Raw genomic sequence first — 20,066 nt, 5'->3', positions numbered from 1 at the left:
TCAAAAAGCTTGATTCGTCACTTTCGCATCTTAATCAGCTTATTTAACTTTGTTAACTTAAGTCGTCAACTTAATACCAGGAAATACAGATCAGACCTCAGGTAGGATACAGATCAACTCGCGGTGCCCTGAGTTCATCACACCATGTGACTAAGCAAAGTTCATCAGACCATGTAAAATTACTGATCACTACTGGTAATATTACATAATTATATTATATGACTGGCTGACGGCCGGTTAGTTAACTTATGTAGGTATAGAGGGGGGTTATCAGGGAAGGTTGGGGTATTAGGTGGGTAAGAGTACGAGGTGTTATAAATTAGGGATTAGGGGTTAGGGGTTAAAGTTTGGAGGGTTAGGGTAGCTTAGGGAATGTTAGGGAGTATGGAAATGAGTTTTGAGGGATCAGTTAGTGACTGGGAAATAAATTTCAAATGTCGGTTTGTAAGCTTTGGTTTGAATGTTATATTTCATCACGGAGGTACGGAGTACAGGCAGCTGTATCCTCACACGGTGTGATTGAGCTCAGGATACTGTACGCGGTCCATCTTGGCAAAAAGGCCAGCTGCAATCATCTATCCATTCCTTTTTTGTAGCTACACACAAAGAGATATTAGAATTTGAGATACAAATATTAATGGGCATCAACTGCGTCGTTCAGCCAACCAGCCAATTTCAACTTCACTATCCGGCCGAGGTTTGTGGACCCATCCCGTTGCACACCCGTTTCTTCCATATCCCGGAGAATTTTATCAATATATTCACCTGCGCCGGAGAGGTGAAGGATATGAGCAATGGCGTTGTGAATCGCAAGTAGCCGGGGCAAAGGCGGATCTATTGACTGGTCGTCTGCAAGATAGAGTGTACGAGTGACAGGGATTCCTTCTAATGCGAGTGAAGGGAGAAAGCTCTTAATCTGATAAGTATGCTCCTGGTCCGCAACAGGTTCAAAGTAAACATCGAAGTTGCCAAAATCCCGATGAAACTCGTGGGTCAGGCTTATAGCATTGGATGGTCGGTCAATATTGATGCCGTCAACAAGATGTGAAACATCACAGTCGAACATGTTGAGAATCATAAGCGCTGCTTTCTTGGAATCACTCTATATGTGTTGTTAGCAAGAGAAGGATCTCTATTTGACAAGGTGCTTACCAGTTCAGAATTTGCATCCGCTTGTGTTAGGGAGTGTGGAAGTATATGGGCCACTTCCAAGAAAGCAAACGGGGGTCGAAGCAGTTTCCCTTCGTCGTCCTGAGCATTATCACCATGCAGATTCAGACGATTTACTGCCTCTTGCTTATCAAATGCACGCGATATAACACATCGATGGCGATCGCGGACGAGACAAAGGCCCCGAAGAAAGGATAATCGCTCTAGAGTCCCGGTAAATTCGTGCAGTCTTCCCTGTACTCTCTGGACCACCGATAGGTGGGCTGGGGTGGGTTGTAGAGTGTTCTTGCTAGTAGCTTTCACTATGACAGGATTAACAGACACTTAGAGGGTTGGGGGACAGGGCAACGGACTCGGCAGATAGAAATTGTCTAGGAGGAAATCTGCAAATTCGGCCAGCTTCCTGCCTACCTGAGCCTGATCATCAAAGTCTCTATCCCCTTCGCCAACAAAATCTACCTCCATGAATTCGAAGAAAGCACGTAAAAATGTATCCTTCGATAACTCAGAGCGCGAATACTCATAAGTATAGCGGACCAGCAAAGAGCGCTTGTATCCACTTGTTCTGTTACCATCATCAAAATTGTTGACAATTTTGTAAAACCGGCGCTGAGCATGGTGACGCTGATCCGCAGGTAGGGGCTGGGGATCATGAAAGTTGATTATGCCCTCAAGGGACGACTGATGACGACGCCAAAACGACGAAGATTCCATTTTGTTTTTCTTTCTTTGAATGGCAATAAGACAGCGGGGTCATGAGTTCTGGAGAGCCATCTTATGAAGAGGACAAAGTTCAGGCAACCTTAATAGCGCTGGTCTGTCCGGAGTACTCCGTAGGATCCAGATCAACTCTCAGTAAGACGCAGGTCAGTCCTCAGTGGGAATCACGTCAACTCTCAGCGAGATATACTCCGTACTTCCGTAGATCAACTCAGTAAGATGTATTGCGTAGGTGAGCTCAATATACCACGTGACTAAGCAAAGTTACCTAGTTCTGAGGTCGCAGGATACAGATCAACTCATGGTACACCATGTGTAATCCCTAATCCCTAGTTAGTTAGTTAGTTAACCGGCCGTTAGCCAGTCATATTATAATCATGTAATATTAAACTAACTACTCCGTACGGAGTAGTTAACTAGTTAGTTAACCAACTAGTTACCAGTACAGAGTACGGAGTACTCCGTAGTGATCAGTAATTTACATGGTCTGATGAACTTTGCTTAGTCACATGGTGTGATGAGCTCAGGATAACTACTCCGTACCGTGAGTTGATCTGTATCCTGAAGCTCCGCTAGTCACCTAACGGGCCCCGGCCGGCCAATCAGCCATGATATCCAACGGGAATGCAGGGCTCGCTGCAAATGCAACGCGGCCACGGGGACAGACGCACCGTGGAAATTATACATAGCCTTGTCAGATGAAATGCAATGACAACAAAAGAATACGTCCCCAGGTAAATCGATGCCCGTTGTTCTTCAATGAAGTTTTCTATCCTTGTGTTATTTGTATTCGCCTCGCTAGTCTTTGCGCAGGACGAGTGGGATGACTTTTACAATAACTTCGCCACGGATCTAACCCCTCTGCTGGCTTTATTCGGAGAGCAGGTCACCAAACAGTTCCTGAGCGAGTCAACTTCTCTTCTAGATAACGTTATTTTCGCTGCTGCCCCGCTGGGCATCCTAACGGCTATTGTATCTGTCATCCGGGTCTGCGGAAGCCCATCACTCCGAGCGTTTATAGGACGAGCGCAGGAAGGCCGAGGAATAGCTGAAGTAGAACTTTGCTCCTCCACCAGTAACGACGTATGCGAACTTATGGCACCGCGGTGGCATTGCGCGTGTTTTTGGTAGGCCAAAGATCTTGGAGCTTATTTACGACAAGAACAACGGAGCATTTTACGACTCCAGCGGGTCACCATCAAAAGCTCATCTTTTCCCCTCGAGGGAATATTTTCAACAGAAAAAGCTCGAAGCTGTTGGCGGGCGTGAGGTAGACGATGGGGATACCCAAAATTTCACGGATGAAGATCCGCTTGAAAAAGAAGAAAGTCCTAGTTTTGCGCCCAACCCTAATCTATCGCTCAATATTGGCATCAAGAAACCGCCTGTGGTTTGGCTTCTAGCTGCGGCATTTAGCGGATGCGTGTTGCAGACGGGAGTTTTTGGATTTGCCGTTTGGATCACTTTGCTAAATTTAAAAAAGTTGAGAGACCTATACCATCTTGGGCATTTCCTATAGCATCCGCCGGGACTGTCCTCTTGGTAACGGGTATGTTCCTGTGTGCATGGCTTATTGAGACGACGACCGAGGAGAAGGTTTTCAAAAAGCGAGTGCGAATGTACTGGTTACAGCAAGGTGGTCAAACAATCGGTGACCAAGTTTTCGATGCATTTGCCCATTCAGCAGATTTGGATGAGTATATGACCTCATGGAAACGAGAAGGGCCAATTACTCGAGCCAGGGAGGGGCTTGTGTGGCTCGCCGTTGGAAGCACATCAGTCGGGTTTGTTCTTCAATTTGTCGGCCTGCGAGGTCTCCATTCGTTTGTCGCATTGTTTCAACTCGGAGCAACAGTGATAATGGCCATCGTCCGAGCCGGACTCAGACCCCAGCGCCTAGGAGAGGGAAGGAATGAGCTACGTGATTCCGGCAGCTCTGTCAACGGACACGAATTGGACTGGTTTGCTCACCGCGTTGACCGGGAAAATTGTCCTCAGCGATTCTTGGAAGGCACGTGGGAAGTGTACCCGACAGTCCCCAGGTGTCCGAACGAGGATCCTGGCGAAAACAAGATACAGGTCAGCGGACTATACGGTGATGTCTCGGAGAGCGGATCGGAAACCATGAAATCGGTGATTAAATGGATATCTAGTCTTCAGTCGGATGGTACAGAAGCCAGCGAAAACCCACATATTGCTGCCCGGATTTTATATTACAGAGCTCGACTTTCTCGCTTAACCCAAGAGCAATCCACTTCCCTCCCTGAAGAGTGGCAAATAGATGTTCGGAGACACGCACAGAGTTTAAAGATTGCTCTCGAGGACGTGGCGAGAATCATATTCTCTGGGCGGTTCCAGTTGAAGCAGGGCTGGGAAGATATTTCGGCGATATTTTGGACGGTAGATATTGTCACCGAAAGCCCCGACGAAGGTGTACGACCTATCCATGTCATCATCAAGCGCGTAAATGGTGCTTGGAGAACCGATTTATCCGAGTTGGGAGCCATTCTTGGATTATGGATTTGGTCAATACGGAATGGGTCTAAATACACAATACCAAATCCGGATAAATTCTTTGCTCTCGTGAGGTCGTGGGATGAGGTTGAAAGAGTTAAGTTGGACCTGTTAACATGGGTTTCGGGTTCTCTAAAGCGTGATTTTGCCGTATGGGAATGCTACGACCCGGAGTTTGATATAGCTTGCCGGGACTTAGACCACCTCCCAGTGCTCTCAGTACCTCTTTCTATTCAAAAACGGAATTCATTGTACGGATATAGTCAGAGCTTCAATTGCAATGCAAAGGCCTTATATGTCTCAACAAGACATGGGTTGCCATTGATGTGCGCGCAGGATATATTTACAATCTTTATCTGCCGGGTGGTGAATGCAATTCAAGACATTTCAGACTTTGAACCTTTCCTTGAGGCTGGTGGCGACACAGTCCGTTCACAGGATGGTAGCTTTCGGCTTGTCAACCGGCACATTGACTCGATTGCTGAGGCGTTTAGAAACGCGGGTCTTGGTTCTAGGGAAGATGCTTTGACGAGTATGATCCCAATCCTACGAGCTCATTCTCTGCTTGTCATACCAGAAAATATCAAAACGTCTGTATTAACATTGGCGGCCGAACGGAGGCGAAAGAATGATTTCGTTAATGCAGAAGATATGCTTCGTTGGATCTATCATAATTTGAATAATGGAACGCCAACAGAACAGAAGGTTCTGACAAGGGAGCTTGGGGAGCTTTATCGCCGCGCACTGCAGGCCGAGGACATCAGAACACGGAGTTTTGGTTATAACGGTATTCTTAATGTATTGGATACCTTTCAGGGTTCTGAAAGGGTGGATGAAATAAAGCAAAATTATATATGGGCTGCGGTTCAATTTGCCTCAATAAACCAGGATCTGACATATAGAGCCGCCCTTAGCAAAGCAATGAAACGCAATCTGGCCGACGGACTAGACAACATGAGCATATCTGCCGCGCTCAAGTGTGAACCTTTTTATCCAGTGTGCTTGATAATCGCAACAAAATGGCGTGCGGAGGTTTGTGACCCAATCCCGCACCTAGATGTGCCTCCTCTGTGCCTTGCCGCACGGAGGGGATGCTGGGAATTGGTAGAAGACTTGCTTAGTCTTTCTTTTGATATCAATGCGCAAGATCAAGAAGGCCGTACAGGAATGTTCTTTGCTGCCGAATGGGGTCACTACGACACGGTGCGTTGTCTTTTGGACTATAATGCTGCGCTGGGCCCTAACAACCTAAACCAATCGCCGCTTTGGATCGCCGCGGCAAACGGACATAACACAGTGGTGGAACTCCTTCTTGAGAATGGCGCAAATCCCGAGCAACAGGACATCGGGGGTTGTTCCCCACTTTGGATTGCGGCGGCTAACCAACATGAGGCTACGGTAAGAATGCTTCTTGGTCGAAACGCAGACGTCAATTCCCGAAATATAGACGGTGATACTCCCTTGATGGCGACAGCGCGGACTAGATCAGAAGCTGTCCTGTCTCTGTTGTTAGATTTCGGCGCCGATATGAACGCTAAGGCTAGGGACGGGTATAATGCATTATCCTATGCTATATCTTCAAAATGCATTGAAAACATATCCCTATTTCTTGACAGGGGCTGCCATTTGGAGGACCGGAACGGTTTAGGCTGGACTGCATTACTCACAGCGGTGGGAAGCTGTGAGCCGAGTGGAGAAATGGTCGCGTTCCTGCTTGACGAAGGGGCTTACGTTGAGGCCAAAGACGAGCGCGGTAGAACACCGTTGCTGGTTGCAGCAGAAATGAACCGTCCACTAGAGGTTATAAGAGCTTTGCTTGCGAGGAAAGCAGCTGTCAATGCCACAGACGCAAAAAATCTAACCCCCTTGGATTTTGTGGTGATCAACAGACGAGCGGACATTACACAATTGTTACTGGAGTTTGGTGCGGACACTGAATGCAAAGGGAACAATTACATGACACCATTGTTCCAAGCCGTGGCCAATGGAGATGCGGCAATTGCGGAATTGCTCCTTGAGCATGGAGCGGATCCGAGTCATCACGCGGCCGGCGTATCGGTCCTCACAAAGTCCATCGATGTAGAGCGGTTCGATATAACGGCAATGTTACTGAAAAAAGGCGCCTTTTTAGGCCACTGGTATGAAGATGTGAATGCCTACTTCTGTCGTGTCATGGAGACCCAGGACGAGGAACTCGTCAGGTTGCTGCTTAAGCACTGTAAGAACCTACAAGCACACTGGCAAATACTTCAGAGGGCAGAGGAGATAGGCAACGAGAGAATTGTTAAAATGTTACTTGATCATGGTGTGAGACCATACCCGAAGTCTCCGGCCCGGGAGGCCGCGAAGACAGGTAAACCGGATTATAAAGCCATATAGCCGCGTGCTCAGGGCCACACAACTTGGACCAAGCTGATGGCATGGCTCCCAGCTACCTTTAACACACAGTCTGAAACTAGCCGGCAAATATGCCCATTTCGCTCGTGTCTAGTCAGAGGATAACTTGGGCTTGCCGACTGGTTGATTCACACACAGAAGATGGGGAGGTAGCAATCTACAAAGCTCAGAAGACAATATTCAAAGTGTCAAGACAAGCACTCGGTGAAGGCGGTGCTGGGGAATTAATCAGCTCTAAATTAACCGATGTTCAGGCCTTATAAAATACACAAAACCCTGCAGCCCAAAGTGAAGTATTCCGTCCCGCAGAAAAGTAGCGAGAAACCAAAACATCAAAAATAAATGACCCAGATTAATTTGCGAGCGGCATGACTGAAGGTGGTGGCATGGAGAACACAATGGATTCAATGACTCATCACTGCTGCTTCTTTGCCGCAGCAGCAGCGGGACCGTTCGCTTTGTCGAACGCAGCATATGATATCTTCACACTCATTAAACCAGATATACCAATGTAGAGAATAAGAATAAGCGGAACAGATGCCAAAAGACCCATGAATATGCCTATACAAGGGTGTTAGAATAGAGCCTCCTGAACAACAAACCAGGAGCATCGAATTCTAGCTTACCTGGGCTCAGGAACTGATACTTTTCAAACAGTGGTCGGTTATCAGAGGGCTTGTCATTAGGAGATTCGGGTTCCCGCTTTAACTGGAGATGAAGGGGGTCTTGCATCCTCAAAATGTCGGACCCCGCTCCACTTGAAGCTCTTGCTGTAGTTGTGTAGACGACGCTATAGTTAGTCACAGGCAGATGATCAATAATTGTAGCGAGATATAAATCTATCAGAGCATTATTAGCATGAACAAAGAAGTATTTCGCCTGGATATACCAACCATAATCAACGAGTGTTTCTGCACGTTTCGAATCTATCGGTAGCTCCGGGAACTCTATTTTAACGATTTGTGGCCGGCCACGATGTGATATCGATGGAAAATAGTTGGCTAATTTTGTGAGCAAAAAAGGTCCCATGCCCTCTTTCAACTGCCCACGAGATCATCTGGCGATCTCCCCGGGGCTTACTTACAGGCTCCGTTCAACACGATGGAATCGGCGCCACATCTCGACTCGAGCTTTGACACCAGATCCCCTATATCGATATCTCCCACAACTTCACTAACTGCAAGGCTGGACTTCACAGCGCTATCCTTTTTTAGGACCTTCTCGCGTAGCCGTGGTGACGATTTCCGTGACGCGTAGTCGAGAAAATGGACGCCAGGTTGGGAAACGATAATATAGTAGTCTGACGGACATGAAAGCAGCTTTCTATGTACATCATCTCGAACGGTATTCGCAGATAAGATCTGTCGAGAGCTTGTTTCAAACCTATTAGGAATGGAGTCTATCAGCGGCGCGGGCTCTTGACGAGCGAGTGAAATAGGCGGCACATACTCCTGTGTTGAGAAAAAGAAAAAAGGGGACGTGTCTCTAAATGCATCAATTCCGGCAGCGAGCCCCAGGGCCAGCAGCCCAAAGACTCTAAACCTCATTTTTGAAGCTGTGAAATGCCACGACCCTTCCTCCAGCAAAATGCCTTGAGCTGTTGCAGTCCTGACCGGCGCTTTAGGTGAGGTCAGAGGCCTTGGCACGAGCTCCATAGTTTTGCTTACGTAACGGATTAACTAGCGCCAGTGAATTTAAGCAACGCATTCTAAAGATACCCTTGAAGAAGCCCCAAATTGCTCACGGGGGTACGCCGTACTCCACCACAGAGCAGAGAACTACTCCGTACTTGATTACGTTATCCAACGAGCGAATTCCCTGGTACTGCTCATCCTTCGGACGCCAATGCGAAAATGCACGGAGTACGGAGTATGCGCGATACAGAATACCTTTGAAGAGAGCAACTGTCGCTAACAATGGCACCTCCTCCTAAACGCCGGAAATTGGCTATCGCCCCTGTCGACGAAATTGTTTTTGATAATGACGCCCGTCATGATTTTCTCACCGGATTCCACAAGAGAAAAGTACAGCGGGCCAAGCACGCGCAAGAGATAGCGGAGAAAAAGGCGAAGGAGGAAAGGAGGGAGCACCGCCGAAAGGTCAGCTGAACAACCCATATTAATTCGGATGCAATATTCTCACCGGTGTTCTTTTCTGCGTTCAGTTGCGGGAAGAGAGGCAGGCGGAGTTCCAAAGAGCACTCGACCAGAATCGTAAACGGATACAGGAGCTTAATGGCCCATCGGAATCCGAAAGCGAGAGCAATCCGGACCAAGACAATGATGCAGAATGGGCAGGATTCCCTGAGCCGGTGGATTACGAGGCGGAATATATCGACGAGAATAAATATACCACTGTAACGGTGGAGGACATGGATCCCTCGAAGGAAGGGATGTACAAAGCAGCAGAGAGTATCGATGGGGTTGATGAGGACGAAGAATCCCCAAAGACAACTGGTGCTGTGACTAAAACACCAGAGAAGCAAACATCAACGGGGAACGATCGCAGTCAGGCAAAGAAGAAGAAAAAGAAAAGGAAGTTTCGATATGAATGTCATGCCGAGAGGAAAATCACGAGAATGAAGGAACGGATGGGCAATCGGAAGCAGGCGAAAGCTAGACGAGCAACATGATATATTCAATTCTATAATTAAATACATATTCTGTGGTCTGGCATCTTGGAAACAGTCAGAACTTCGAATTCTCAAAGTTCAAGTTCCCCTGACCGAATGACGCTGAGATACGAAATAAACGGACGCATTAGAGGAATATGACAACAGAAGGTACGATTGAGAAAGTGTAAAGGATCGGTCGTGAAACCATTTTTGCTTGGCAAACAGCAATCCGAAGGATCAAGACGGAAGAGTTTAGATGCTATTGAGAGTAGTCTCCAAATCCTTCATCTCCTGCTCCAGTGCCTTGTACTTCTGCGATATCTCATCATGCTTTGCTTCCCATTCCTTTGCCTGTGCCTCGGCGGATTTTGCCTGGCGTTCGAAGTGTTCCGCTGTAAGCTCCGCTTCCTGACGACTGTTTGTCAAGTGTCAGCAATCGACGAACGCAACTACCTACAGGATATTCCGTATATGAATGCCAGCAAGGAAGGCCGTACCTCTTGTTTGCCTGTTTTGCAGAGGCAAAGGTCTCATCCAATTCGTTTTGTAGGAGTTCTACGCGGCTTTCAAGGGCCTTCAACTTCGCATTGTCTTGGGCACCAGCATCGAGTGCTTCTTTGGCTTCCCCCAGTTGGCCACGGACTCTCTCTATATCCTTTCCAAGCAGTTCTTTCCCCTGGGAAAGCTCTGTGACCTGCCGCTCCTGTTCTCGGTTCACGTCTTTGAGGCCCTTGATCTCTTCCCGCAACTGTGCGACTTGGTCACGGAGGTTTTCATTCTCCTCTTGAAGAGCTTTGTGTTTCTATGTTTATACATGAGTTAGCTGTGATTGCCCTTGAAAAACGGCATGTTGGTGGTTTGGGTAGCGCCGACATCCTCCCTGTAAATGACCCCGCGACCATCGACTTACCGCTAGGAACTGAGCTCCCATGCCCGACATTTTCAAAAATTTTAGAGGACTGTAGACAACACAATAGAGATAAAGAAGAGGACGATAATGGGGGGGTTATCTAGTACAAAGGTCAAGGTCTTGGGTGTCCGAATCGTTGAAAGGATAACTATGGAGTAGGGAGGAGCTACGAGCAACGGCAGACGCTATTTATGGAGCCGCCTGGGGGGGGAACAACATGAACTCCTGACCAGCAACGTTAATATCACGTGATGTGACCCGCTGCCCGCCATGACAACCTGGTTACCTACACTTTACCAAAAGAGGGTGGTTATGTAAGATGAGGGACTCAGTTGTTCACTTGACACTGATCTCCCTACGCTCACATGACCATACTTTGGCTCTTCTCCTATCATCTTTTATTGTGCAGGACTATCTCGACTTTTTTTCCCTCCTCCAATTCTCCCTGCGACAGTCTCCCGGCTTATACCCTTTTATTCACCGGAGTGCTATCGTGGCTGGGACTGCCGGCGTCGTCCAATTGAGCTCATTTGCTGAAAGCAAGTATTTTTGAAAGAGTAATAAGAATCCTGTGATGCTCTGACAATTCTCAATTTGGATTACAGTTCTTGCATGATTCCTAAATAGGTTGCTGTGAAATTTCAGGAATGTAAGGATTCTTCAGACCAACAAAATCCCCATAAGGCGGGCCGCCTGCCTTGATGTTGTCTGTTGCAGCTGTGAAGAAATATCAGAACCTTTCGGGGTCTAAGGCCTAGATTCCATTGCAAGTAACATGCATTCTGGTGGCATTTACTTAAATTATTTAAAGCAAGCATATAACCATATTGTGGTCTTTTTTCTCCGATAATTGAATCAACCAACTCTCCCAGCAGTCTTGCTTTTCAATCATCCATACATTCCTCTCAAGCCGATATTTCCTCGCCAGCCAGTACTTCTAATCAATAGCAGATTCGTCTATCTTTATTGCATTGGCATGGCGGAGGGCACTTCTTGCTGTATATGCCTGCGCACTCGTGAGCCGCGCACCGAAGCCATTTCCGTCGTGATAGCTGAGTAACTCCAGCCTCAACGTCTACGAAATCGACGTCTAGTTCAGAATGGCTGCCTCTGATTGGATGGGCGACAACAGAGGAAACAATGCACAAAATCGCAGCAGGGAGAATTGATAGTCTCATTTTGCTTCGGTCGTTACGAGTTGGATGGGCGTGAGCCGGGTTTTATTTCGCAAATTCGTGCAAAGCTGATTCTAAGGTGTAGCGGCTAAACGGGGATGGATGTCCTTGGGGACAAAAATGCTCAGCACATGGCTCAACCTGTCATGATTAAGGGGCACTTACAATTTCACTTTTCAGGGCTGCACTCGCGAAGAGGCTGGGAGGATGAACTGGCCGGTAATTGCAAACAGGAGCTTGTAAAGGACTGGATGGGTTTATATAACCGTGTTGCTCGATGCCACTAGGTATGTATGCATCAATATGGATGTACAGCGTGCATTGATACCACAATTGCAAGTGCAGAATTAAAGGATGCTGTTTCATTTTAAAGGTAATAGTCGCCCATGTTCCTCAAGTGGGGAACGTGTTTGTTCAACATAAAGTCCTAGGGTGAGTGGCCAGCAAGCACAGCCAGTTACGGCTGTGGGCTGTTTTGATGGAAGTACCAAGGTGGAAGAAATGCATAGTGCATGCATTGAGCTTGTTAGGAGGTGGCCGAAAGGGAGAAAGAATGGTCAGCCGGTAATCCAGGGAATATGAAAGCGCTAAAAAAAAAAAACAACCTTGACCATATAAAGTGGGTCAGTTTGGTCTGAGCTGCTGGCTGAGGCAATATCAAATGAGATTGTACACGGATTAACAGCAATATATAGCATCCTGTGATGGTTGATCTGATAAATGGAGCAAGAACAATATACATTCCACGCCTAGTTTTTAGCATGTTTTGAAATGTCCATTGCAAGACACCAGGCAATAATAGTTATATCATGGGATTTTAGTAGTGTTTAAACACACGACACGCTGCTCACTTTTCATCCCCCCAAAATCTCTGGGCTCAAAAATTTCTGAAAGAAGTCATAATCCGGGAAGGCAGCACCAGTAGTGATGGACATCTGCGCCAAGACTATGTAGCAAAAGAACTCAGAGAAAGTTCAAAACTCACAGATGTATGTTTAACTATAGCAGTGCCGCAAAAAAACCAGAAACCTCGTCATCAGAGTTGGGGACCAAATGAAGTAGGCATCACAAGGCAGCATACTTGTGAGGTTGCAAAGAAGCTGTCGACTCCACCACAGCAAAATCGCCATTGAAAGCCCAATTGCCTCCCGGCTATTTTGTTGTTTCAAAATAAGTTAAAGCACCTAGCCCCATGAGGGAGTGTCTTTAAAAGGTAGAGAAAATGAGACTATAGCTTGTTGCATGAAGCTTTTGGGACACAGGATTTGTTTGTCCTTGGTGGAGCAAGATACATATCACGGCATGCGGCTGCACGCCGAAGCCTCGTTGCAGGCATCGAGTTGGTGAGCTGCATATTATGCACTAGGGATGCTAGTCTAAATAAAGCCTAGCGCATTGCCGCCCCAAACTGCTCTCCAACAGCTGGCCGAAAATCTTTTGGAGCGATGAGAATGTAGCAATTGGGCGCGCTGGTGTCTCTGCTACTTCTGACGATATTTGGAATCTGTTATAAACCCCCTCGACTACGCAGACAATACCCAGACACTAAGGCGGGTTGGCTTGTTAGGACCTCTGCAGCTCCGCAGGTTTCGGCGCGATGGCGCTTCGTTCCCCAGCATTTCGAAACCTCCTCGGCTTTCATACTTCGATATCGCCTGTCAAGCATATTCAAAGACGCTGGGCGCAGGTTCATGATGTCCGATTTGTTGCGACACACCAGCCAAACAATGTGCTGGCGAGATACAAAGATAAGCTCGATCAGAAAGCGAAACAGTGAGTTGCATCGTCACGCATTTTGCCATTCCTTCATTTGCGTTTTGCGCTTAGAAAGCTGACTTGCATTCTTAGGGAAGGCCATTCGTCTATATCTTCCCTAAAGGAAGCTTATCAGGACAAAATTCAAGCCGTGCGCGTAGCTGATGCTCTGCAATCGACACCTCCCCAGCCAAATCCAACGCAACCTGTTTCACCCTCTTCCTCTCCTAGATCCCAGACGACCCAGGCTTCCAGGGTCTCAAGTTCTCGTGGGAAATCCGCCACACCAGGCATTAAACCTCTGTCCGCATACCTCGACATCCAAAAAATTCTCACCCTCCCACAAAAAGAAATAGAAACCCTCTGGCGCCTAAGACACGCCCCGAACCCAAACTCAGTATGCGCGACCATTCCGCTGGAAACGTATCACAGAATCATCAAAACCGCAAAACAGAATCCCCAATTTATCTTACCTTTACCCCGAGAAATCGAAACCCCCGCAGAAGACGCGAATTCTAGCAATGGCTCTTCTACCCAGACCGCCACAGCCGCGGAAATGCACTTCCTCCAATGGGGTTTTCACCCACCCTCGTCGACTCCAACCGCTACACCCACTTCCCCTGATTTCCGAACTGAAAACACCCACACGTCCACCGTAATATTCACCCATTTGGCGTCGTACAAGCTCCACGGAGCTTACTCACAGCCCCACACAATAATAACCCACCATCTAGATTTAGCTGATGAAAAGGGGCTGGTCCTCATGAACGGCACAGTGGTGCCAGATAGAGGCGTAAGCCTAGACGAGGCGAAATTGTTGATTATGTGGCTGCAGCGGTTTTATGACTGGGGTGTTGACGGAAGTCAGGGCGGCAGGAAGGGAGAGATGTTGAGAATGTTCAGTCGAGGAGATGTGGAAGGATTTAAAGTCGAGGACTTGGTCGAAGAGGTCGAAAGAGTTTAGTTAATAGGGAGATGATGTGACTTGGTTGACCTATTGTATATATACGTTTTAGGCTGCATATTGGAGCCAGGAATGAGCTCCTCGGGCTGGATATAAAAGAACAGATCATAAAAGATTAGTCAGGTTCTCACCTACCTGGCGCTTTACCGCTGCTCTTGATATTACAGATCATTTTTGCTCTACTATCCTCATCTCTCCGACCAGTAATATTGGGACTCTTGCCATTACAATTACATATGTTAAGGTACCTATCCTCCAACAAACATGCGGTCTACGCAAAATCAGAATGAGGGTAGAAACATGGAAGTAGCACACATTGCCAAAGGAAGCTTCAACTTGAGAACTGTAACCCAGACATCACAACCCATGGAAATTCCAAGCCCATGCAGAAAGGAAAAACCAACCCAGAAATAGGAAAGCCCCCAGTATCATCCCAAAGACATACCGTCATTTGATCGTCTCAGAAGGGGAATATGTATTAAAATATTTATGGTTATGCGCCGGGTTGCGCTCTTCGCTTTTCCATAAATGTAAAAAAGAAAGAATATATGTAGTCTATCACACCCACAAGTTAATTCAAACACAAAGGTTGTATTTGAAGGGGCGTAATTTAATCCAGAACTTCATCAACAACAAAGGAGTAAATATGTTCAAAGTATCCTGGCTCTGCAACAGTATCATTATGCGAGCCATTGGGGAAGGTTCGCCAAATCTTGGTTTTTGCTCTGCAGATTTTGTAAAGTTCCGCCATGTGTGAAGCGCTATAAATGTGATGTTAGATCCGAGATAAAATAAGTTTTAGGAATGGGCTTTGGACATACGGAATAATTTCATCTTTCAGTCCACTCAAAAACAGAATTGGGATGTCCTGAATTTTGGGCAGCATATCCTCACTCGCCCATTGCTGATGACACAGTCGCGTCATATACTTTGCTGCAGGAAACACACTAGGTAAATAGGGTAAGAAACATTTCCATCACATCAGAACATAAGCGAAACATACCTAGGAATCAACCTCCTAATACTTAAAAAGGTATTCTCCAAGATCAATCCCGCAATATCACCCTGATCCTGATTTCTCGCGACAAGATTAATCGACACAGCTCCTCCTAAGCTTTGTCCATAGACTAGGATCTTGGTGTCACGCGTCTCTGGTCGTTGTCTCAGATAGTCCAGGCCGGTCTGTGCGTCAATCTTCAAACCGTTCTCGTCTGGAGTCCCTGTGGACAAGCCATAGCCACAATATTCCAGCATTAGGACGTTGCAATTCAATATTTTCCCAAGAACCTCAGCAATGGGGTTGCGATGTCCGATGTTGCCGGCGTTACCGTGGAAGAGAAGTGCAGTAAGTTTAGGCTTGACATCCTTGATTGGTGGGCGGATGAAAAACGCAGACAGAATTTCGCCGTCGGGAGTGGGGATGCGCAGATTTTCAAAGTCTAGCATGCCGAATTCAGAGGGTTTGGGGACGTCTGTCCGGGAACCGGCGGGGAAATTACGGGGGTAGATGATATCGCTAAGACACGTAGTTCGTCAGGTTCAACGCCACTTTCGATGGAGATAAAAGGGTAGTACTTTTGCTTAAAGTAAAGCATCCCACTTGCAACCACTGCAAGTCCAGAGGAAGCAAGGACCGGCAATCTGAGGAACTGAACGACACTCCCAATCATGGAGCTAAAGTTCCAGGACGAAGGAGGTTGCGGGGGCGGTGTGTCGGCCATGTTCTCATGCACACGCCCGGTAACCTTTCAAACACCAAAACTCCAGTAGAATGCTCAATTGACAGTATCACACATGGAAAGGGGCAGGATTGTCTCCTCTGGTGGAGTTGAGGGCAATAGTGCAATAAGGAGACGAGGAGGTGAATGTTGCCTAACGCGCGACAGTTGAGAATTCAAAGCTGAAGAAATAAGCAAGCACATTAAATATGTGAAGGAAGAAAAGTTCAATGCAGGTCGAAAGAGACACCCCTTAACATTCCAACCCTTGTTTGATAGCCCGAACGGCGGCATTAACCCCATGTTTATGTCGATACGCTATCAGGGGTGGATCTCTTGTATGTCACTTACGCATAAATTACGGGTATTACGTCAGGGACCTATCCTGGCCAATGGGACCTGAGAACTAAGCGCCTGAGCGAAGTATGGCCAATAAAACCCGCCGCAGCGGCTATTTTGGCGGATGGAGGTAGGCTATTCCTGATTGGGCGAGCCACGTCTGATGTGCTGCCTTCCAAAGCTCGCCCGTCGGGAAGCTATCTCGACCTGCTGGAAGGGCGAAGTTCAGACCTCTGAGTCTTGCAGCAACTAAATTCCTTTTCTGTTTCCAAGAGCGGATTTTTGCTAGGCGTATTGGCTCCCGAATAGACGATAGAAGATTTCTGCGATTGAATTCCCGTCAACTTTACGAGACCATGAGACATCACGGTGTTCGCGGCTGCTTAGGAGAAGGTTGGTGACGTCGCGACGACGGATATCGAGGCACACCGCTAACTACATTGCAGATGGAATACATGTGGATATGGAGCACCTTAAGAAGGGAGAAGTGAAGTATGTTTTCCGTTCTGTATCCCTTCTCAATCGGAGTCGGAGCTAACTAGTTCATCGACTTACAGCCTTGGTACTTCGATGTAAGCCACTCCCCCAAACCTCCTCATTCAAGCCCAGGAAACGACCAACAAAGACCGCAAAAATTAGCATGGCAATAAATTTCAAAGATGGCGTCATCCTCGGTGCAGACAGTCGAACGACAACAGGCGCCTACATAGCCAACCGCGTCACCGACAAACTCACCCAAGTGCACGACACGATCTGGTGTTGCCGATCAGGCTCAGCAGCAGACACGCAAGCTGTAGCTGACATCGTACGGTATCATCTGGGCATGTACGGCGTTGTGTATGACCAGCCCCCCACAACTCAAACTGCTGCAGCTCTGTTCCAAGAATTATGCTATGACAACAAAGATATGTTAAGGTAATTGCTACCCCACACCTTATCTCCCTGAATAGCTGTGTGCTTATACTGGGCAGTGCCGGTATAATTATCGCTGGATACGACCACCGCCATGGTGGTCAAGTCTACTCCATTCCGCTCGGCGGCTCCCTCCACAAGCAGGCCTATGCCATTGGTGGATCCGGCTCCACATATATCTACGGCTACTGCGACGCGCACTGGCGAGAAGGTATGACGGAGGAAGAGGGGATCGAGTTCGTGAAGGGAGCATTACATGAAGCTATCAAGTGGGATGGAAGCTCCGGCGGCGTCATCCGACTGGTGGTGTTAACAGCAAAAGGTGCCGTGAGACATTTATACCTTCCTGATAATGGATATAAAGGTCCCGGAGCACAGTAGTACGCTACAGTTGCCGATTTAGTTTGGGAGTTCATGGATCTATCTCTCGCAATTTTCAATTTACTTCATTCAATAATGCCCTTTTGATTCTTAATGCCGTTTGTTGTTTTGAAGTGGTCGGGTTTGGCCTTGATTGGCATCAAGAGGCTTGTGCTCTTTCCCCAGAAATCATTCTAGACTCAACGTTGGTATTTGCTGGAGCCTCAGGCCTGCGAGTCATTGACAGGCGCATCTAACGATTCGACTTCTTTCACGCTCTGCCACGTCCCGAACTTAACAACTTCCACCTCCAACGTTTCCGCGTCTAACAATACCAACTCTCCAGTTTCACGAAACTTAGGGAGAGCCAGAAGTCTCACTTTCGAAGGCTGATCTCCTTCTACATCCATCGACGATGCAGAAACGGACTTCTCGATAACCGTTGTCCTGAATGCTGGCTGATTCCCAGTGAAAAATACGTGTGGGCATGCTTGCAGCACGAATGGATCTTTATCCTGAAAGGGATAGCACCCTATAAACAGAATTGTTAGACGAATATTCCACGTAAATGACAAGTTTTAAACACAGGGGACCTACATATCGTATCCGGAGCGGTTGGGACGGCACATCTCCATCTCAACATGGCCTCCATGAGCCGTAACCGCGTATCCCCCTCTATATCCTGTCCATTTTCAGTTTGATCGTCATCCAGGGACATGTATCTGAGTACATCGTCCACATTTTGTCCGCTACAGCCCCATAATCTCCAGCCTTCAACGTCGCCTTGCCATGGGTTAGTCACCGTATCCAGCCATCCAGGTTCAGACGGTGGTTCATCAATGCCCAAGCGGGGAGCGGAACAGTAGTTTCTTGAGCGAGGGAGCATTGCACGGTGAATTTCTTGTTGAGGAAGAGCGAAATTTGCCGGATCATTTTCACCTGGCATAATGGTAACCGGAATGCTGGGCAAGATCTCGGCTAGAAAATTGTCCAAATGAGTAATCGGTGATGCGTTGTAGGCTGATGCGTCATATCCATATTTCTTTGCTTGACGCCTTTTCTTCACTGCGGCATCTTCGTCCTGTTCTTCAAGACTAGGAGGTACACTGCTGCCGAGAGAATTGCCTGCGATTATAAGGCGGGATATCTGGGCGGACCGTATGGGAGAAGATCCAGTGCCAACATTACCATAGCCTTCACCATAGCCAAGAAGATAATCGGTCAAAAGAGTCAAAGCTACTGTGTCTCCGGAGGTGCCCGTGATTCCCAATCCGCTAAGCAGCGCAATTTTCTTCCTAGGCCCATCAACAGGAGTCTCACTTGGACTTCTTTTTCTCTTTCCAGATGCTGAATCTGCATATTGGCTTTCCCATCGGGCAGGCTGAGGTGCCAGGTCGGGTACCTTCACATCTACAACTTCAAAATCACCATTTGCATTTTCCGTTCCAAGCACGGCGACTACTGCACCAGTAACTAGAAGAGCTGACTGCAGTAAAGTACCGGTCAGCCGCAGCCGCCCAGATCCATCTTCCAGCATAGTCTGAGTACCGCCTTGGTTTGATGGGTCCAAATAGGTCTTCCGGGAAGGAGGAGCCGCCGTCCAGTGCTACACACAGTACGTGAGTATACGTCAAATTCTGGGAACAATGAAAGCCCACCTCTTTAGAGATATCATCTAGAATATTAGGTTTCAGAGGTAGGTCCATGTACACAGTTCCCACAACCCAGCAGAGTTCGCCCTGCCTTACATCTAGTACTCTGTCAACCCTTCGGGCATTTTCACCAGCAATCTATACAACATATCCTTAGCAAAAATTCAAACAAATGACTGCGGTTTGGCGGGCGCGTCCGTCCCAGTTCTCCGACAATAGGCCGACTTGCAGGCCCGTATCGAGGAATGGAATGAATTGAACACAGAAAACACACCGTAAATTCTTCCCATTCAGCAGCCGCAATTTCCGCAACAGCAGGCTTCAGCCTTGCAAGTCGTAAGAAGTATATATCAGCATACTGCTGTTGATAGTGTCTCGTTTTACCGGAGGGGAGGCGGAAGGTATAAAGGGGGTTATATGCGGAGTGCTGCCGGTATACCGGGGGGTATTCTTCTTTGTCCCTAATAATTCATCGCTTGTGTCAGTTTGTACCCTTTGACCGATGTTGACCCTCCTCAAGCAAAATGAATTGGAATTGCAAAGGAAATTCATACTTGGGTGGGCACAGAAACTGGCCCGAAGCGTCCTCCTCTGCCATTTTACACGACAATTTAGGGAAGCAGGTATAGATTAAAGATTCTCGCTTGGTGGCCCTCACAAATCCCAATCGCATAAAACAGTAAGCCAATATATCAGCAGAGCGGTAGCTGTTTTGCCTGCCAAATTTAATGCCGGCATTTGCGAGATATTCTCTTGAACGAGACGCGAACTTCCGGCGCGTTTTAACTAGGCTTGGCGCGACTGGACCTCACCCCAGCAGACAATATCCTCCTACTCTCGTCTCTCTCTCCACTCCAACCACAACA

General features: G+C 47.5%; 10 protein-coding genes across 10 annotated transcripts; 5 read left to right on the top strand and 5 right to left on the bottom strand.

Annotated features, from left to right (window-relative positions):
- Window positions 1–560: 560 nt before the first annotated feature.
- On the bottom strand, window positions 561–2,084 carry D8B26_008254 (uncharacterized protein). The gene is made up of 3 exons (XM_003068028.2): window positions 1,524–2,084; window positions 1,153–1,472; window positions 561–1,102 (listed from the first exon to the last, which is right to left on the bottom strand). Exons 1-3 carry the CDS (start codon window positions 1,882–1,884, stop codon window positions 635–637), a joined length of 1,149 nt encoding a protein of 382 aa, XP_003068074.2. The 5' UTR covers window positions 1,885–2,084; the 3' UTR covers window positions 561–634.
- Window positions 2,085–2,649: 565 nt separating this feature from the next.
- D8B26_008253 (uncharacterized protein) lies at window positions 2,650–3,021 on the top strand (the record flags this gene model as incomplete). The annotated part of the gene is made up of 1 exon (XM_066125796.1): window positions 2,650–3,021. The coding sequence occupies one exon, from the start codon at window positions 2,650–2,652 to the stop codon at window positions 3,019–3,021; it is 372 nt and encodes a 123-aa protein (XP_065981880.1).
- A 288-nt stretch (window positions 3,022–3,309) lies between these two features.
- D8B26_008252 (uncharacterized protein) lies at window positions 3,310–6,783 on the top strand (the record flags this gene model as incomplete). The annotated part of the gene is made up of 2 exons (XM_066125795.1): window positions 3,310–3,313; window positions 3,410–6,783. The coding sequence occupies 2 exons, from the start codon at window positions 3,310–3,312 to the stop codon at window positions 6,781–6,783; spliced, it is 3,378 nt and encodes a 1,125-aa protein (XP_065981879.1).
- Window positions 6,784–7,216: 433 nt separating this feature from the next.
- On the bottom strand, window positions 7,217–8,418 carry D8B26_008251 (uncharacterized protein; the record flags this gene model as incomplete). Its single annotated transcript, XM_003068026.2, has 5 exons — window positions 8,251–8,418; window positions 7,886–8,184; window positions 7,695–7,802; window positions 7,428–7,640; window positions 7,217–7,362 (listed from the first exon to the last, which is right to left on the bottom strand). Exons 1-5 carry the CDS (start codon window positions 8,346–8,348, stop codon window positions 7,217–7,219), a joined length of 864 nt encoding a protein of 287 aa, XP_003068072.2. The 5' UTR covers window positions 8,349–8,418.
- A 245-nt stretch (window positions 8,419–8,663) lies between these two features.
- D8B26_008250 (uncharacterized protein) lies at window positions 8,664–9,433 on the top strand (the record flags this gene model as incomplete). The annotated part of the gene is made up of 2 exons (XM_003068025.2): window positions 8,664–8,900; window positions 8,966–9,433. The coding sequence occupies exons 1-2, from the start codon at window positions 8,718–8,720 to the stop codon at window positions 9,431–9,433; spliced, it is 651 nt and encodes a 216-aa protein (XP_003068071.2). The 5' UTR covers window positions 8,664–8,717.
- Window positions 9,434–9,477: 44 nt separating this feature from the next.
- D8B26_008249 (uncharacterized protein) lies at window positions 9,478–10,501 on the bottom strand. The gene is made up of 3 exons (XM_003068024.2): window positions 10,326–10,501; window positions 9,913–10,217; window positions 9,478–9,830 (listed from the first exon to the last, which is right to left on the bottom strand). The coding sequence occupies exons 1-3, from the start codon at window positions 10,353–10,355 to the stop codon at window positions 9,668–9,670; spliced, it is 498 nt and encodes a 165-aa protein (XP_003068070.1). The 5' UTR covers window positions 10,356–10,501; the 3' UTR covers window positions 9,478–9,667.
- Window positions 10,502–13,097: 2,596 nt separating this feature from the next.
- On the top strand, window positions 13,098–14,371 carry D8B26_008248 (uncharacterized protein; the record flags this gene model as incomplete). Its single annotated transcript, XM_003068023.2, has 2 exons — window positions 13,098–13,273; window positions 13,349–14,371. 2 exons carry the CDS (start codon window positions 13,098–13,100, stop codon window positions 14,217–14,219), a joined length of 1,047 nt encoding a protein of 348 aa, XP_003068069.1. The 3' UTR covers window positions 14,220–14,371.
- A 458-nt stretch (window positions 14,372–14,829) lies between these two features.
- D8B26_008247 (uncharacterized protein) lies at window positions 14,830–15,940 on the bottom strand (the record flags this gene model as incomplete). Its single annotated transcript, XM_003068022.2, has 4 exons — window positions 14,830–14,980; window positions 15,041–15,166; window positions 15,223–15,735; window positions 15,795–15,940. The coding sequence occupies 4 exons, from the start codon at window positions 15,938–15,940 to the stop codon at window positions 14,830–14,832; spliced, it is 936 nt and encodes a 311-aa protein (XP_003068068.2).
- Window positions 15,941–16,471: 531 nt separating this feature from the next.
- On the top strand, window positions 16,472–17,907 carry PRE3 (Proteasome subunit beta type-1). Its single transcript, XM_003068021.2, has 5 exons — window positions 16,472–16,669; window positions 16,723–16,768; window positions 16,834–16,848; window positions 16,916–17,191; window positions 17,248–17,907. Exons 1-5 carry the CDS (start codon window positions 16,633–16,635, stop codon window positions 17,567–17,569), a joined length of 696 nt encoding a protein of 231 aa, XP_003068067.1. The 5' UTR covers window positions 16,472–16,632; the 3' UTR covers window positions 17,570–17,907.
- On the bottom strand, window positions 17,678–19,886 carry D8B26_008245 (uncharacterized protein). Its single transcript, XM_003068020.2, has 5 exons — window positions 19,755–19,886; window positions 19,475–19,661; window positions 19,207–19,338; window positions 18,146–19,154; window positions 17,678–18,080 (listed from the first exon to the last, which is right to left on the bottom strand). Exons 1-5 carry the CDS (start codon window positions 19,871–19,873, stop codon window positions 17,773–17,775), a joined length of 1,755 nt encoding a protein of 584 aa, XP_003068066.2. The 5' UTR covers window positions 19,874–19,886; the 3' UTR covers window positions 17,678–17,772.
- Window positions 19,887–20,066: the final 180 nt, after the last annotated feature.

The sequence above is a fragment of the Coccidioides posadasii genome, chromosome 5, assembly GCF_018416015.2.
Source record: "Coccidioides posadasii str. Silveira chromosome 5, complete sequence".
Lineage (NCBI taxonomy): Eukaryota > Fungi > Ascomycota > Eurotiomycetes > Onygenales > Onygenaceae > Coccidioides > Coccidioides posadasii.
Note: the sequence above shows the minus strand (reverse complement) of the source record. Positions and strands in the feature narration are given on the sequence as shown.